The sequence below is a fragment of the Heliconius melpomene genome, chromosome 5 (assembly GCF_056956725.1).
Source record: "Heliconius melpomene rosina isolate 202511_hmr_F chromosome 5, ASM5695672v1, whole genome shotgun sequence".
NCBI classification, from domain to species: Eukaryota; Metazoa; Arthropoda; class Insecta; order Lepidoptera; family Nymphalidae; genus Heliconius; species Heliconius melpomene.
The window spans coordinates 2,349,759-2,369,145 of NC_140393.1; the positions used below are offsets into that span (position 1 = coordinate 2,349,759).

The 19,387-nt window shown below is 28.9% G+C and overlaps 2 protein-coding genes and 2 long non-coding RNA genes across 4 annotated transcripts; 3 read left to right on the forward strand and 1 right to left on the reverse strand.

The window, feature by feature from the left end:
• The first annotated feature begins 1,571 nt into the window (after positions 1 to 1,571).
• LOC146538866 (uncharacterized) lies at positions 1,572 to 2,352 on the forward strand. Its single transcript, XR_014877990.1, has 2 exons — positions 1,572 to 1,900; positions 2,166 to 2,352. It is a non-coding gene; the product is annotated as an uncharacterized LOC146538866 (long non-coding RNA).
• Positions 2,290 to 3,657, reverse strand: LOC146538867 (uncharacterized). Its single transcript, XR_014877991.1, has 3 exons — positions 3,127 to 3,657; positions 2,778 to 2,921; positions 2,290 to 2,619 (listed from the first exon to the last, which is right to left on the reverse strand). It is a non-coding gene; the product is annotated as an uncharacterized LOC146538867 (long non-coding RNA).
• Positions 3,658 to 4,308: 651 nt separating this feature from the next.
• Ing5 (inhibitor of growth protein 5) lies at positions 4,309 to 7,227 on the forward strand. Its single transcript, XM_085185581.1, has one exon. It carries the CDS (start codon positions 4,560 to 4,562, stop codon positions 5,382 to 5,384), a length of 825 nt encoding a protein of 274 aa, XP_085041707.1. The 5' UTR covers positions 4,309 to 4,559; the 3' UTR covers positions 5,385 to 7,227.
• Positions 7,228 to 8,868: 1,641 nt separating this feature from the next.
• On the forward strand, positions 8,869 to 19,282 carry LOC146538869 (low density lipoprotein receptor adapter protein 1-like). The gene is made up of 6 exons (XM_085185799.1): positions 8,869 to 9,029; positions 15,415 to 15,588; positions 16,288 to 16,393; positions 17,584 to 17,755; positions 18,054 to 18,116; positions 18,390 to 19,282. The coding sequence occupies exons 1-6, from the start codon at positions 8,981 to 8,983 to the stop codon at positions 18,471 to 18,473; spliced, it is 648 nt and encodes a 215-aa protein (XP_085041925.1). The 5' UTR covers positions 8,869 to 8,980; the 3' UTR covers positions 18,474 to 19,282.
• The last annotated feature ends 105 nt before the right edge of the window (positions 19,283 to 19,387 follow it).

A 19,387-nucleotide genomic window follows, 5' to 3' on the forward strand; every position in this document is an offset into this window, starting at 1 on the left:
TACAGTCGCACTTGATGACCCTGCTCCATGATTGGCCTCAATAAGTAATTGAATATTAAAAATTTCTAATTATACATGTTGATTGTAACCTTCGAAAGTATTTAATCCAATCATCGATATCCACGTAGTCTGTACATCCGCGGACGGTGTTGTAGCATATTAGTAATAACTTACGTATATGATCACGGCTAGCGTTAAGAAAATGTAAATTATAGATGTAAGAAATTAATAAAGCATGTTTTATATTTTGTAGATTATGTAAACGAACGCTCCTTTATTTTTGTCGTTCGACCGACAAACGCTAATTATTTATTTGCATTTTTTACCTTTAAAGTTTATAATTTTAATGTTAAATGTAAAGCAAGTTGTTATATTCGCTGAAATTGAATAGTCCAAGTAAAAATTTTTGCATTTATTGTTTTGTGGGTTACCGAGTGACATCTGTATAATTGTTGTTCAATATATAACAAATAATATCTTTCATTGTAACAATATATATTTATTATATTAATCCAAATATGATCTTGTAACGTGATTATTATTACAAATAACTATATAACCCATATCACAATTTGTGTAAATTAAGCTAAAGTGCTTTGTATCCCGGACTAGTGTCATTTCTATTAAGAAAATATTTTATAACTTGTTTATTTGCTAATACAATAAAATATAAAAAAAATGGTTTTCTTATTTAATGACACGTCTTAACAGTTAAATAATGACAATACTTCTTGCATTATTTTTTTTGTTGTAACAATTGGAATAAACAAAATGGGTTTATATAATAACTAATTAACCCTATGAGATATAATTGCAACACTTTCTCTCGAGATTATGTTCATGGTGAATAGAAGAGACATTCATTATATATTTATTTCGCACCAAAGAAAGTGAAGGGAATCGTTTCGAGTGATTTTGACACTTTGTATAGCTCAGTACTTTGGCCATTTTTACCACGCAATCAAATATATCAAAGTAATAGTAAGAGTCCAGTACAAGGGTTACCTACAAGCTATATAACTATACTAGCGGACCGCTCGTGCCTTCACCCGCTTGAACTATACAATTATTTATCTGCTAATCTGAATTACTTTCGTGTTCTAATAACATTATCATTTTAAAGATATTATCTATACTAACATTAAAACCTGAAGTTTCAGCCAATTCAATTGAACAATTGTAGTAATTTAATCCAATTAAATACTCTGAATCGATATAATTTTTTTTATTTATGAACCGATTGAAATTAAATATACATTAAGTATATGCTTAGGCAACCTTTCCAAAATACAATAGTGAAAACTGATTTTTTATCGGCTGTGCCGATTCTGATATTATAACGCCCGAAATTAATAATGTATCTCCGATCTCCAGTTAACGTCAATCTTGGAATGTTCGACATATCTATCCAATCTCTAACCTGCATGCCAATAACCATTTCGGATAATGTCAACTTATCATCAAAAGTGGATTGCAGGGCCCTCCCTGCGGTAACGATAGTTTCGTTTTACGTATCTTTTTTTAATTAACAAAATCCTAATATATATGCTAAATTAAATTTAATTATTATTACTTATAAAAGTCCTATAAAAACTATTTTTAATAAAATAATAAATCTTTAAGTCCCAAAATATTAAAAAAGAATAAAAATTAATAATATTAAAACACTTTTTAAAACTTAATGCAATATGCTTAGGTGCGTACAATGGAACTTGAACATGTCATTTTGACAGCATATGTTTTTATAATATAATAATTAATTGTTAGTTTTAAGATACTTTATTCCTAACCCATTTTCATGTATAAATTATTAAACATAACTTGAAACGCCATAAAATTACAACTAAACTGAACTAAAGATAATTATTTTAATTTAATTAATGGAGTCCGGCATAGTAAGGTAAGTATCGTATGTATTCATAATTTTGTTTATTAAGTTTAAATATACATGCGAAAAATTATATAAAGGCGTTAGCCTCTATAGAATTTTTGAATTAATTATAATATTAATATCGTTTTGCTTGGCTATTTCAATTTCATATTGTTTATTGCTACATTGGATAACAAAGAATAAAATTTGAGATTAAATGCAAGATTATTATTTTAACTTATATTGATGAATGCTTTATTGAACAATGAACTAATAAATACTTTATTTTTTTCAGTAAAAACAAAACAGTGATTGCAAGATATTCACTAAATATTTTGTAGCTTATAAGAAATGTATGGAGAATAAAGCTGATAAAATTACTAAACATGGAGCAAGCTAGAATTAAGAAATAAAAAATATTTATATAAAGAGACAAATAAAAAAATAGGTTACATTTTTTTAATAATAAAAAAATTACAATACACATTGTTTTCCTTATTCACCCCCAAAAACAAGTAAAACTATGATTAACTAACAATCTTCTCACTGAAGTAATTAATAAATATAAAATATTTGAATAATTATTCATCTTATAAAACAATTATTTATGTCCTTTCTGTGATATCTTATATTGCAGCGCTGTCCTCATTATCTATCATGTCATGAAGGTATTTCCATTCCTGGTACTTCCTCCAAATTAAGATCTCTGCAAATGGAGTGCCATAATATGAAATTATCTTGCAAATGTTCTAAAAATATAAAATTTCTATATTTAGTATATAATTCATGAATATTAATAAGTTTAATACTATTTACACATCATACTAATAAATTATAATAAGATTTTTTTTTATATGGTCCGTCCCCTTTTTTCCATACCATAGGTAATATTAGGTTAACATAATACCTTTCTAATATGTTCCTGGTTTAATATATGCTTGCTTGCAGCTTTGCTTTAGTACTTGGATTAAGGACTTGTGTTAATAAATATGGTCTATTTGGTACTTTAATTCCATTGATTACCATAATGTCTTGCATCACATTTTGCTGCCTATAATAAAATATAAAATATTATTTTACAAATATATGAGATAGTAATTTGGAAAATCAGCAATTGAAATTAATAAGCCCAGAGCTCAAATTAAGAAATGATATGGTAATTTGTAACTGAGTTAAACTGAGACTTATACAAAAAAAAGTTTCCATAATTTGCCTGCTTTTGTAAAGAAAACTTTATATAACTTAATAATACTCACATGGCGATTAAAAAAATAAGTGTTCGAGTGCAATCAATTGCAGCAATAACTCCAGGAAAGGCACCAACTTGATAGAAGTTTTTAGCACTCTCTTGATATATTTTTATATTCTCACTGTATATATTTGTAATTGCTGACACTGACTACATAACACTATCATTACTATCACTCGAAGAAATGTCACTCCACATATTTATTTACTTTAAAAATCAAATATAATATAAATGCAATTTTGCAATCCGGGGATATGATAAAGTAAACCCCAAAATATGTCAGATCGCAATTAGCTGTCATTTTTGCTATCCAACGTAATGTCAAAATGGACAGATCGTTTATTGGCACGCACAAGCTGTAATTTTCATACAAAGTTCCCTCTTCATCTCCAGTTAGTCCTCCCAACGATAGATTGAAGTTAAAGATTGAAAATGAAGTACTTCGATAGGTTATTGGTAAGCTAAACTCAAAAAATAGATTGATATTTTAATCTATGGTAGCAATTTATGGATTAGGATCGATTATTAACATTGGGCGTAAGTAAACATACGTATAGACAGATAGATAAAAGATTAAGAAATCCTTGTGTTGTTTCTACATTAATAAATTACTAGAAAAATTAGCTCCCTAGGAATTATTAAACAATAATATGAATTTTGAATTAAATGCAATGTTATATAATACGCATGTTTTATTTATAATAGCTTAACTGTAAATTTGATGTTACAGTATGGCTGAAAAATTACCACACCAGTACCAAAAAACCATAAAGATTGACTGAAATATAACAGTAATGAAAATGGTTATTTCGTAATAAATTAATCTGTTCTTATAAAACTGGTAAAATTTAATTCATAATTATTATATAATTTATATAAGTTATTAAATTCTTATAATGTATATACATTATTTATCTGTGATAATGATGCGAAATTGAAAGTAAAAATTTAAATCACAGGTTCCACAGATCCGTTTTACGTAATGTAAGAGCTAATTTCAAGTTTACTTAAAATATTTTGAATCCTTATAGATTTTTCTTAAAAAATCCTGGTATTTTTTATTAAATATTGATAAAAAATGAGACAAAAATACGTCATATATATTTTAAGTAAAAGTAGCATTTAATTTACATTTTGCCAAAAGTTTACTTTTACTTATATTGTTCAGAAATTGACATAGGAACGTGCATCGTTAAATTTAGTTCGTTTGATTGGCAGACAGTAGAAATTGCTTGTTGTAATGTAATCTTAAATTAATACAAAGCATATTTTTTCGTTTTATTTCTTCGGTTATTCAATGATTTCGCAAAGTTTCTATGAAATATTATACTGTCTGGTTAATGAAAATTAAGTTAGTGTAAATTTAATTAATATCTTCTTTTCTTTTGGCGCGGTTGTATTATATTTTAATAGAGTGGAGTCGTTACAAAATATTACAAAATGACTTCAGCATTATATTTGGAGCATTATCTGGACAGCTTGCAGCATTTACCCATAGAATTACAAAGAAATTTTAAATTAATGCGAGACCTCGATGATAGGGCGCACGGTCTAATGAGGACAATTGATCTTATGGCCGATGAATTACTGCCCAATATTCCCAAAATGGATGAAGAAACAAAAAAAGAAAAGGTAAATACCATTCAAGGATTATTTAATAAAGCTAAAGAGTATGGAGACGATAAAGTACAACTCGCCATACAAACATATGAACTAGTAGATAAACACATACGTCGCCTTGATTCTGACCTCGCACGTTTTGAATCTGAAATTCAAGAGAAAGTAATGAATTCTCGCGCCGCCCAACAACCCACTGCGGACCAGGAATCTAATCCTGCTACTGTTAAAAAAGGAAGGAAAAAGCATAAGGGCAGTGAAAAAGCTGCGACAGCAACTGGTAAGAAAAAGCGAACGGGTGCATCAAGTGAAGAAGATGCTGTCGCGAGTGGTCGCTCTGCGGCCAAAAAGAAGGCGCAACGGAAAGGTGCTACAACCACAGCCATTGCGGTTAAGGAACAAGAGGAAAATGCGGATCTGGACTCCGTCGCGGGCATGGCCCACCCGAGTGACGTGCTCGACATGCCAGTCGACCCTAACGAACCAACGTACTGCCTTTGTCATCAAGTGTCCTACGGAGAGATGATAGGCTGTGATAATCCAGACTGCCCTATTGAATGGTTCCATTTCGCTTGTGTAGATCTTAAAATTAAGCCAAAAGGAAAGTGGTACTGCCCTAAGTGTACTCAAGACAGAAAAAAGAAATGATCCACAATTAAAGCACCTGTTAAACCCACAGAAAAGACTGTGACAGTGAAAAAAGAAACAAAGTGATTGTATTAGATTTTAGGCATAGTATCTAATATAACATATTGTTTTCTATTTAAATATATATTAATTAATATAGAATTAATTTATTTTTAGTGTAAATTGATCAAATTAATCTAAGAGTAAATTAAATTGACAAAGAATCTTATGCCTATATAGTTTATATTCAATAAGCAATATTGTGGTTGAATGGATGAATGTTATTTTATAAAACATTATTATTCATAATAAATTAATTAAAGCTACTAGTTCCAAAAATAAAATTCTCATTGTAATTTATTTTTATTACATAGGCAGTGTTACAATCAACTATATAAATGACAAAACTTAAATATTAGTGCTTCCATTGCTAATTCAATTATACATAATCTTGTATTGTATGCACTTTTGTAACAAATAGAAATATAGTAAACTTGAAGTAAAATTCAGTACTTATAAGTTACTCAAGTAAAGACTGAAATTAATTCTAAATCAAACATGTTTCAACTTGTTTATGTAAGTCGGTGAACAGAATAGGTGCCACTACAGATTTCATATTTTATTATGAAATTGAAGCTGTAGTTTATTCCATTAAAAAGTAATAAATAGTATGTGACTTATCAACCATAAATGGTGTTTAAGATAGTTAAGACATAGAATGACATGTATTTATTTCAGAAATTGTTACTTACATTTTCCAAACAGTTTGATCCATTTAATAATTAAAAATATATTTATCAGATGTTTGATAACATTTTTTTTTGTTAGTTGTAAATGCTATATCAATACCTTAGCTAACTTTATCTGCATGAACACCATTTTCAAGAGACTCGAAAACATTGTTATTTTTCACAGACTACTTATGAAAAAATATTTATGTTGGTAGATAATATATTAGCTATTTAAGACAAACATATATTTTTTAATAAGTGATCTGGTAACAACAAGGTTTTCAGTATTTCTTGTAAAGTTCACACACATGAAGTTGGCTGGTTTGTGAATCAAGGTAATAATATGTTAATCATCTATTTGGTAACAAAATTATGTTATTAAAATATTGTTCAAAAAAGAAAAAATGTTAAAATATTTTACAATAAGTACAAAATATAACTATAATACAGTTAAAAACACCAATATATGTGAATTAGGTAATCGTGTATCCACAATAACTCATTAATAAATAGTATAAGTGTTCAAAGAGAATGGAAATGGGCAGCGTATATTGTTCTTGTCATTGGAACCTTATATTGTTATTGATCTACTAAATGCTATATTTTAATTATAGTACATAGAAAATGTTTTTGTTGACGAACATCGCTTGTTACTTATTTTAAATGAAATTAAAATGCATTACTGTACTGTCCATAGCAATGTGCATTTATTAATAATTAAGGATTCTATTTCATATTAATTGACAAATCAAAAATGTTTTTTTTAGTTGCACATTAACAATGGATTGAGGCTGTTGAGTCAGAGTGGAAAATAAGTAGATTAATTAGATTATCTTTATAAAGTTTTTGAAGTTTGCTAGATTAGAAAGTAAGAAGAATTAAATAATATATTTATTACTATTATCAAACACAAGTCGTAATATAAGTATCAATTGTAGAGGAAATAAGCTTTACATTTTTATATGAGCTGTGTCACGCTGTTCTGCCTATGGTGGTTCAGCGTGATAGATGAAAATTTGCACTTAAATCATAATATGAAAATTAGGTACCAATTATTGTTGTAAAATAATAAGTTATACCATGCCAATATCTATATATCATTTATGTTATTTTTATTACATATAATGAGATCACATCTTTGTTTTATTATCTTTGAGAAATCCTTTTATTTACTAACCAATTTTTCTTAATTTGATATGTGGAGATAAAAATAATAAGTATACTATAATATATATATTAACATATTTTTCTATTTTATTTAATAATTAGACTTATGATAATGTAGGCTTAATTTTTTTGTATAAACTATGTTTTTAATTTTGAAAATTGCAATTCCTATATTATTTTATACAATCTTTCAATTATTATTTATTACAATCTTTCAATAAACCAATGTTATAAATTTATGTGATACAATAATTTCATATAATAGTTATACAGTTATGATTTGACTAATTCGTGATCTCTGTGCATTTAGTTAATGATTCTTTGGTACAAAAGTCTTTCCGCTCAATTTTAGTTATTGTGACCATTTCTAAATATTTGTTTGTCATAAATGATTGCATTAGATACAATTTTACACTGCTTGTTAAATAAATTATTATAGTAACAAATTGTTACAAAATCTACAACAAAATCAAAAGTTATTATTTTAAATGATGCAACAGTTGGTGATCGATCATATATTTTGGGGCAAGAACGCAGGCTTTGCGCGCGAATCGAGTTTTACCTCGACAGCCGTTTTTTGCCCACAAATAATTACTTTTCATGCACGAACAGGGTTCAACGTAACCTAATAACACAATAATTTGGTACTTTTTACTAATTTTCGTTCCCATAATGATATTTAGAGAAAATGAGTTAAAATAACATTTGTATGCCTTTTATGTATTTACATCTGCATGTTGTATCCACTTACGTACGTTTTAATAAAAAAAAAATAAAATTAAAAAATAGAATTTAATAGAAGACATTTCGGCTCGGTTCGCTCGTCACGCCCTGTAATAATAAAAATATAAACCAATTTTTTTGTATTACAGCCTACAGTGCTTCCTCATGTTCGATCTTCCTAATTTCACACTGCTACGGAAAAATCACAATATTTTTTTAAAATATAAGATGAACTAATGGAAAAACTTAAATATTGATTACCCCAGAAGTGTATTGAACCTAATTATAATTTCTTCTATTAGCATTAATAGAAATAAAAGTTAAAAATCTATGGAAGTACTTATTACTTAATTACGTACTTCTAGCAGAATAGCTGACTTTTTCAGAAATAAGTATCCGTCTAAACCTTTTCGAGTTAATCAAAATTGATAGTTTTCTATAGGTAAAGAAAATTAAAATTAATTACCAAGCAATGAATGACTTTTCGTCATTCAACTAGAACTATGATGTGATATGAAATTTAAATACAACTTGCGTGCGCCTTATTCCTTTATTCAACGATTCTACTAGAAATTGCTATATTTTTTAAACAGTTGAATTAATAAAGTATAATTTTATATACATTATTGTCCAACTGTGCCACAACCAACACAAAATATGTAGGAAAACTATTTTATTTATATTCCCTAAAGTAAATATCTTGATATCTCAGTAATTCAAATACTTACATTTCAAATGAGTTTTACGGTAAGTAAAAATATACATATAAACGCGAAAATTGTAGTTTAAAAATATGAAAGAACTGCTTTAATATTTTAATTATTTAATTATATTATATTTAATTATTATACACTTAAATTATAGCGGTTGTATATCGTGAGTCCATATCAAAGGGTTGTTCGCGGCTCACTTGCAGTTATCTGTAGAGCGCGCGCGGGAAAAGCTGTGTCCCACATTTATTTTTAATTTTAATAAAAGCTAAAAAGTAAAACTATAATGACAATGTTACTAAGAAAAATGTGGAAAACTCATTCGAAGCACAAAAGTGAGAATTTTATTTATTATTTTGTTAAATAAAAATTATATTTTTTACTATAATTTTAAGTTATTTAAAATAATATGCTACTTTCATGTGTTGTATTGTCATACTTTATTTTGAAAATCTATGTAATTTTTAAAGAATTATAGAAAAAAATGCTATTTATCTTTTTATAATGTTATTTAAAACTAGGCTTATTATTAATTTAATTTCGAGAAATACGAACAAAAAGTTGTAGCATGCGCTTTCTTGAACTTCTTAGTATTAAAATAAAGTTGTCGAGTTAGTGTTAGTTTTCTTTAAAAGTCAACTGTTAACAAGATATTTAGATTTACGTGATTTAACATTAAATCAATAAATAAGGTAATATGATAAAAAACTACAACATTTTTTTTATCTGAATACTGAGTAAATTATAGAAATAATGAAAAAAATATGCTATTATTTTTTTTTGGAAAATTTACGCTGATTGCTTTAACGGTGGTGTAAAATTGTATATATAGTGAAATGTCAATTACTTACAATAAATTGAGTTATAATTAATCGTATTTTACATATTGTATTAAAATTATAAGCATTATTTTTGTCTTATAAATTCTACTTACATTTGGTCGAAATATTTATTTTTGCCATTAATGATATAAAAAACTATTTAGACGCAATGTGGATATTTAGTTCGTTCTCTTAAATTTTTCATAAAACTCCGAATAACCAGATTTATTGTTTTTGTTTTTTTTTTTATTATGGGTCACTTATGGGTAGTAAGTAAACTTCATAAATAATATTTTTTTGGTATTTTATTTGATTTTGCATTTTATACCAATAACGGTTAGTTCAGTTCTAGGTATTTTAGGCCAACTCCGCGTAATTCCCTATCTCGCGGGAATTCCGAGACAAAAAGTAGCTTATATGTTGCACCATATTTTCTATCGGACAGTGAAACTAAAAAAAAGATTAGCATGGAAAGCTGGTAACGGAGTGTCTTAATATTAGGTTCCCTCTGCCTGTATCCTGCACATTACAGGATGTGAGGGATACAGCCTGAAGTTGAAAAAAGTAGAATATGATAACCTTGATGTAACTTTTAGGAATTTACTTTTTCCATATGGGTAAAAATGTTACCTTAAAGCTAAAAACTACTTATTTGCCAATTGCTTGGCACTGGGATTCGCTATCTCCAGGACACACCTAAGTCTGAGCAAGTTTTTTGTTTTGTATCAAGTTGGCTCATGCCGCCATGTACGGAAGTGAATCAAATACGTAGCTACACCCTGACTTACATATATCTATGTTATATATACTTCTACTATACTTAATCAAAGCACGGTCGCAAGAGGTTCCCCCAGGTTCCACTAGTATTGGGAGCAATAACTAAAACATTTTGCATTTAATAAATAATTATGACATTATTATAATAAAAAAAAATACTTGTGTGTTCTTCATCATTTCTATCTTAATGATATTTTTTTCTTATAAGATTTTCTTGTGGACATGATTTTCATAGTTATACCAAAAATTCAAACGTATAAGATTTATATCAATATGCAAGATAAGTAATAAAAGTTTTATTCATATTACAATTACACTTACTCGTACATTTTATAAAAGGACTTAATTTTCTGAATGTAAAAAAAAAACGACAACACGAAAACTTCACTTTTGACACTTGAAACAATGTCTGCCTCTATACGTGTCGGTTGTTAATTCAAATCATTGTCAGGGGAATTAATTATTTTTATTTCTAGAAAAAAAAAACGCGGTGTTCAAGGACGAAAACGGAAAATGAATCTTGCAAAATGCTGTAATATAAGCAACATATTTAATTCCCAACTTAACTTAAAATTTTATAAGATGTATGCATATAACGGCAAAGTAGAGATTCCGTTTCTCTTTTTTTCGCGACCACGTTAATTTTCCACGACACGTCAAGCCGGACGAGGAACGGGAATTTTGTATGACTATATACGATACTATCACTTTAATAAAACTACTATCTTTTAATGTTCCTGTAGTTAATAATTTTGAAGATACTATATATTTTTTTAAGATTCTTGTGATATTAATCACATAAAAATGACAAATAAATTAGGTATACTTAGCAAAAATTGTTTGTAAAAAAAGAAATTAAAAGCTTTTTAGTATATAAAAAGCTTTAGTTATTGATGAAGTTTTATAAAAGAAGAGATAATAATAAATATGTACGCGTGATATATATTTATTATTATCTCTTCTTTTTGATTTATTTAAATATATTTATAAGGTAACCAAGCAAATACTTGTAATAAAATATCTGTACCGTTTCGGGAATAAACCTTCCGCCGCCTACCCGCTGTGAAATCAAATTTATTAAATCAACAAATGCATAATTATTATATAAATACATAATTATTATATAGTGTTCCTAGAATTCTAATTTCAACTGACAGTGTACACAAGTACATCCTCTCCAAGGCTAGAGAGTCCTAAATTGATAAGAATTGCAAATTGTGTAACAATAGTATGGTTTGTAAACATGAATGAAAAATATAAACATAGATTTGTAAAATATTGTACTACCGTTTTAAATAAATGAAGAATAAAAAGATAATTTAATTGCAAAGCTTAAAAGAAAATGTTTTTGGGGACTCTATCACTAATGAGAAATTAATCTTTTAGTATTTTAGTCTTAATTATTACTATGAAAAAAAAAAATTAAATAAGGTAATATTAAAAAAAAACAATCACTCAAATAATTTTATTTTTTGAACAGGTAACCCTATCAAAGCTCTACATTATAAATTTAATAATAAAATAAACTCATTTTAAATAAAAACACTGTTATTTCTATGTTATCCATAAAAAGAAAAATAATATAGGCTGTGACATATTTGTAACCAGCTTTCTAAGAAGCAAAAAGGCATCCGTTTAGCCCACTGGCACTTTCTAGCGTCAACAGACCTTTATCTAGGGTTTATGAACGTAGCAATTATAACAGTGTATTTCTTTTAATTACTTTTATATATTGTTTTGTTTTCACTGTAAAGAGAAAATGAATCAGCATCTTATCGATTTAAATTAATTTCTTTTAAGGACACCTTTTTGTAAATCATCGTAGATATATAGTAGTTAAACTTTAAGCTTACTTAGAATATATTTCGTTTTAAATGTTATTCTTTTTTATGATTATAATTGTAATTAATAGTATATAAAGCAGTATAACTTGAAGTAATTATATATTTTATATTTTCATTTTCTTTACTCTGGTGTCGAGACAAAGCGTAGCCTTGAGTTTCGCCACTCAACACGCAAAGCCTACAGAATTTGGCGGAGAGTTGGGAGCGGAGTGCTTTAACACTAGGTCTGTCTCTACCTACCCTGCTACATGCGGGATACAGCGTGAAGCTGTAAAAAAATCAAATTAATCGTACCGATGTTACCCACTGTACCTGCGGTCAAAGTATTATTTCTATTTGACTACGAGAGCGAAGTTGAATATAAAAGTTAGTATTTCTATAAGTGGGTTTCCCAATCACATTTATCAAATCCAAACACTTATATCTATCATAAAAATAATAATTTTAACAATAACAAATATTATATGATTCATTAAATTTAGTATGTATGTATTTGCTATTATCAATTTATTTCATTTTTAATTACAGTATATATGTATATAGGATACATATCTTTAGATGTATATGTAGCTATTTATGTATTTGAATCATTATGTGTCTTCTTTATTATTATTACTTTTAATTTCTTATTTTATTTCTCTCAGTTTTAAAACTGCACTGCAATCTCTTCCCGCTGTTGGACAGTCATATCCACTTCTTTTTGTTGGCTGGAAGAGCGCATCTTTCATTTCGCGAATCTTTCAATTTTGTTTTACTTATATGTTATTTTTTAAAGTGCAATAAAGTATATATATATATATAAATATATAAAGTACAACTACAAACAAAACATATATAAAGTAAAGCCATATAGGAATGGCAACGATGTGTTTCTAGACATAGTTAATTTGAAATAAGTTGTGCCCTGCGACAGTTTGATTGTTGTGGAGAGTGGGTAACGGAGTGTCTTTAAACTAGATTCCCCTGTAGTACCCTGCGGGAAAAAAAATGTTGTAAACAAATGTTTTTTCGAAAAGAATTTGGGGTGTCTCTTGCAGGAATAACCTAGGAAAAAAGCTCAAAAAATAGAGGAAGCTTAGAAGAAAAATGAGGAACGGAGTGTCTTAACATTAAATTCCCTCTGCCTACCCTACTGTGTGCGGAATACAGTGTGGAACTGATTATTTTTAGAAAAAAAAAACAATAAATAGATTTTTCTATTTTTATTCAAATTACAAACGTTTAACTTATACCATTATTATGAAATTAAGATAATGAAAATTGTTTTACGTTGTTTTAGTATAGTAATTGCGCCTAATATCTGACTGACTGACCTATGCCCTATTTCCGTTATCGCCCGTCTGGCCTAGATAGTCGATAAATACTTTAATATAGCGGCAATGGCGCTCACAGATTTGCAAATATACTTTTAGGTTTTTATTTTGGGTAAACAAGTTTAATAACAGTCTTTGGGGTCAGGGTCGAGAATGATAAATATTTTTTGTTTTGTTAGTAAATCTGTTTACTTTGTTTTGTAAACATTTTAAGGAACTTTTGTTGCTTTTGGAGTCTTTTGGAGTTTTACTAAAGTAAATTTATTTTAAACAAAAAGAAAATAAATAAATGTAAATCTAATTAATATATCAATATAGAAAAACATAAATATCCAAGTAATTTTAACACATTAAAGAAATATATTTCCATAAATTTGACAAACTAGGTTAATTATAACGCCGATTTAAACTAATCTTGTTTTACAGCATGTAATAGCTATAAGCTCGCAATTTGTTCTCAGTATTACACCCTGTTGCAAAACACTTTATAAATTTAACCCCAAACCTTCAATTATGATGGATTTTAACGCAATAAACTCTCGTTGGGTAAGTAATGCCAGCAAATTATTTTCTAATTCTAGTGGCGCTTGGACATTTATGTACCTGCTTCCATAATTAGTTATCGTATAGACTATAATTTTATACTATAACTTTTTGTATAATTATATTTTTATATATAAAACTCTGAGAGATAGACAACGCACAGACAAGACTTAGAAAGTAGATATTTGAACCTACATTCATTCAGCTTAGGTAATAGGGAGTGTAGGTGTGCGTTAAGGGAGGAATTTTCGAAATTTCGATGGCATAGGACTGGATATTCTATTTTATATAATAGGTATTTATATGCTTAAATATTTAATTTCCATCCGTTTATTCTGCTTTTATTTAATCTGTATGAGTTTAAATATAAAGCGCACAAATATTTTTTTATTTTATTTGATTCACCAGGATAGGCTAGGATGGAATTAAAATTAATAACTATTAATTACCCCATTTTCTACCGAATTCTGGAGGCATTGCATGTTGAGTGGAGAGACGCAATTCCTCACTTTGCCACAACAGAGCGCAGACATGAAAATATTAAATATTTCATATCCTCCTACAGATGGAGGAGGATTTACAGTCACTTGTCCCTTTGCCCCACGACTGGTCTTCTTTGAGCATATTATAGCTTAAAACTTAATTAAAATCTATACTAATTTACATTAAATATGCACTCTGGACCGATAAATTGCAATTGCACAATAACGTTCGATTATAATAACAGTTTATTATTAATAATGATATTATTACTTATTATTTATTTTATAAAGGAAATCGTGGTAGTTGCGATTAGCTTATCGCGCTCCGGTCGTTCACTAGAGCGATTTATGCTTTCTATAATGTTATAAGATAGTTTGCATTTTTTTATTAGTACAAAGATGATAAATTTATTATTTATTATAATTTATTATAAGGAAGGCCAGTCGTGGCGTAAAGGCACAAAGTGTGACTGTAAATGCGACAGGGTGTGAGTTCGATTCCCATTAAATATTTCCATTTTCTTCGCTCTGGTGTCGAGAGAATTCGAGGTGTTGAGTTACGCCACTCAATATACAATGCTTCCAGAATTCGACGGAAAATGGGGGATGGAGTGTCTTAACACTAGGTTCCCTATGCCTATCCTGCTGTGTGTGGGATTCAGCGTTACGCTGAAATAAATATAATTTACTAGCTATTCATAACTAGTATTTTCAATAGTTTCTCTATATTTGCAACGGAAAGCGAATAGTTCAATAGAGTTAATTAAGAGACGTTACGTGGACATATAAATAAAGAATTGAATTCAGACATTTTAGACAAACAATATAGTAGAGTTATTAATATTAAATTAATATTTTTTATATATAAAATAACCAAATAGTATAAGAATAATCGTAATTTTCTCTTAAGATCTAAAATAAAATTAAATTCAATTTTCAGAGCTTTGCGAAGAGTGGGCTTTAGCAGAATGCGAAGGTGAAGGTTGGTGGCGAGAAGCTCGCGAGACTAGAGGAAGTTGCGAAGTACGGTACGCGGGGGTCGCGCCGGTGGAGCGGGCGGCTTCAGCACCCGCTACCGCTCTCGCTGTGCGATCCGCTTTACATACTGCTAAGAGTAAGTACTATTAAATCTATATATATAAAATCGAAAGGTCACTCACTCATCACGAAATCTCAGAAACTACAAGTGCTAGGAATCTCAAATTTTGCATAGGAGTTACTTATAGGACGTAGGTGCTCGCTAAGACGGCAATTTGCAATTTTCGATTTCTAAGGGGTTGTTTTTGGGGTCGAAAGTTTGTATGAAACTTCGTTACTACAAATGCTACGAGTCTCAAATTTTGCATAGACGTCACTAGGACGTAGTCATGGAGACAGAAATTAATAATAACATGGTTCACGCGGGTGAAACCGCGAGCGGGCCGCTAGTTATGTATAAATGGAGATACCTGAGTAAATTCTTATTTATATTCTTATTTATTATAGTGGCGGAACTCTACCCCCACTCAACACGCAATGTAATGTCATATCACTAGGTTCCCTCTGTCTTAAAACTCTTTCGTTCCCCACTTTCCGAATTCTAAAAGCATTGCACGTTGAGTAGCGTAGGCGAGGGAATTAAATTATTCAATGTTTCATTTTCTAGAGTGGGAATCGAACCTATAACCTGCCACTCTTACGCGACATCCCAGCTTATATTCTGCACCGCGACTGGCCTCAATACATTCTTTTACAATTTTACCTTGTAAACTGAAATAAGTATTTTAATTTTATTTCTTTTCTGTGATATAAAATTCTATCATGCTTTTTTCAGCTTTGAACAAGAAGTTGCAAAGAGTGAACTTGGATATAAGTGCGAGGGGAATATTAGTTAGCGATGCGGAAACTAATAAAAATGTCTTCAGCGTATCGATTTACGAGTAAGTATTACATATTTTTTTCACGCTCTATCCCGCATGTAGCAGGGCAGGCAGAGGGAGCCACTCTCCACACTCTCTCCACTTTCAGCCGAATTCTAAAGGTTCTTTGTTTTTTCGCCAGAATAAAGAAATGGAAACATTAAATATTTCATTTCCTCGGTTTGGAATCGAACCCACAACCTGTTGCGTTTACACTGAATAATACATAAAAATAAAATAAAACTATTATCAATATTTTGTCCATACTATTTTATTCTGTCGTAACAAAACATATAATAGAGACCATAATGGTAATGTGGAGCAGGTCCTAATGTTAACATAATTATTGTGAGTTTAATGCCTACTCGCAATGCATATTTTTTTATTTTCCCGTTTTAATAAGATACGGCGTTAAGTTTCGCCATTCAGTCTCTACCTATTCTGCTGTATGTATGTCGAATACAATGTGAAGAAAATAGAAGGTTGTATAAAATATAAGTAGATTGTTATATTTGTGTATTATACATACGAATCTATTATGGACATAGAATAATAAAAATATTATTATAATTCATAAACAAATCTGTTTATATAAAGAGAAACCAGAAGTACCTATATATTTTTTATGTAACCACAGAAAAATCATTGACTTCTTTATCTGCTTCTGACCTGCAAGTCTCATCTTACATTTAATGCTGTGATAAAAGATTTATGTCAATAAATTTAACTGACATGTCGTGACTATTTGTATAATAAAAAAATTTTATAAAATTAATCGATGGCTAGATTGATTTCTATAAAAAATTTAAGGTTAAAGGTTATCTTAGAATTAAAATCAAATTCTCGCCTCCACTCTCCGAGCTCTTTCCTTTACTTGACCGAATATATAGAGATATTTTAATAGATTTTGGAGAGATTTCGTTTTATACTAATAAAAAAACATACTCAAAACCTATTCCCTGGTCAGCTCATTGCTATGTTCGGACGTCAAAATACTTGACATTCGAATGGAATTCCATTGACATGGAACATGGAACATGGAACTGTAAATTTTCTCAATAGGTTACGTAATCTATGTTTTCACACAGGATGTTCAAGAATAATACTTAATTAAATTGTTCTTATCGTATTGTTTTTATTTATTATCTTAATAATAGATAGTATATTTGAGGTTATATAGATATAATAAGTAAATATATATATTTTTCTAGGATCTCATACTGTTCTGCGGACGCGGCAAACGCGCGAGTCTTCGCGGTGGTGGAAGGCAAGAACATGGGTGGAGATGAGACACATGTTGTACACGTGTTTGTTTGTTCACGAAGAAAACAAGCGCGCGCCCTGGCTTTGTCCCTGGCACACTCTTTTAACGATGCCTATCAGGTAGGAATAACTGCAAGTTAATTTGGAAAGTTATTCTTCCATCTATCTATGTATCTATCAGCTTCACCTTGTATCTCCTTATCTAGTCTTAGACACTCCGTGTCCCACTTTCGGCCGAATTCTGGAGGTATTATGTGTTGAATCGCAGAACTCAACGCCGCGCTTTGCCTCATCATCAGAGCGAAATTTTAAACATTTCATTGTTCCTGCGCCACGACGTCCTCAAATTTACAAATTATATTTTTGAATGTTTACGAGCTTCTTTGAAATTATTATGACTCTCTTTTGTTCGTTTCAGGCTTGGCAAGCAAATGAAGCGGCTTCGTTCAAATCAGATGGCAAGCGCTTAGTAGCTCCTTGGGTAAGTTACCATATTACACCTTTTATATCGATATATATAATATATATCGTAAAACTTTTCGTATTAAAAATAAATCTAGAGGTAAGAAGTTTTGTTCTGTGTGTTTTCGCCAAATTATGTGTAATAAGCATAATTTGGCGAAAAGATAATTGGATTAGATTGCTTTTTTTATTTACCTCACCATTATTCTCTTAACTACACTACATGAAAAACCACTTTGGTCTATCTTTATTATGGTAATTTTAACTTTATAATATTAAACTTTACAACAAGGAGGTGCATTTTCCGGATGAATCTGAAGAGGAAACTGACAGCGAACAATGGCTTGCCCCAGCGCCGCTGGTCACATTCGCTTAAAATATTTTATATTATACTCGTAGGTTATTATTATAGGTTTATGTATCAAAATACAAATTATTTGGTAATTAGTTTTAATTAAATGTATCTGTTCTATGGTATAATGCTTTCAATTCTTTTAAAAATAAGTATAATATAGTTATACATCCAAGTGACAGTTTTAAAGCTGATCAAAAAAAAATTGCTTAATTTTTTTAGTAATGATGTAAGGTTAATTTTTTTTATAATAAATAATGAGGCTTTATTATAATACTGTAAATTATTTTTTACACAGTAGCGAAAAGTAATGAAAAAATATATTGGAAACATTCTCTATGTAATATTTTAAATAAAAATTACAATCTTCCATGTTTTATTGTCTCGAACTGTAATCGTTATTGGAAAATTAATATGAAATATATTTTTCGTTCTTTTTCACATATATAAAGATCCCAGATATAAAAAAATATAAGATATACAGATATATATGTACATACTATGTGTACGTATCGTATATACATAATATAATGGATATGAGCTGTATACGAATTATTTATTTAGAATTTTGCAACAGATTGACGATTCTATGGTTTTCTTTTCGTATGAAAATATTTTATTTAACGTTTTTTAGACTTAGTGTACGATACCCAAATAAAAGATAAATTTTAGATAATAAGTATATTAGCCTTTATATAAGTTATGACTGTTACAATAATAATAAATTAGTACCTACGATAATAATGATAAGTCATGTTATAATATTATTAAACCTTTGCAAATCATGTATTAAGAATTTATGAAAATGAAATATACAATTTTTAATATATCAATTTGTTTTTCATTTCACAATTTTTTTCTTTAATTATTCGACAGTACCTTAACTATATTAAAATTTTAAAAAATGTTACTAAATGCTATTGTAAATGTACTTTCGT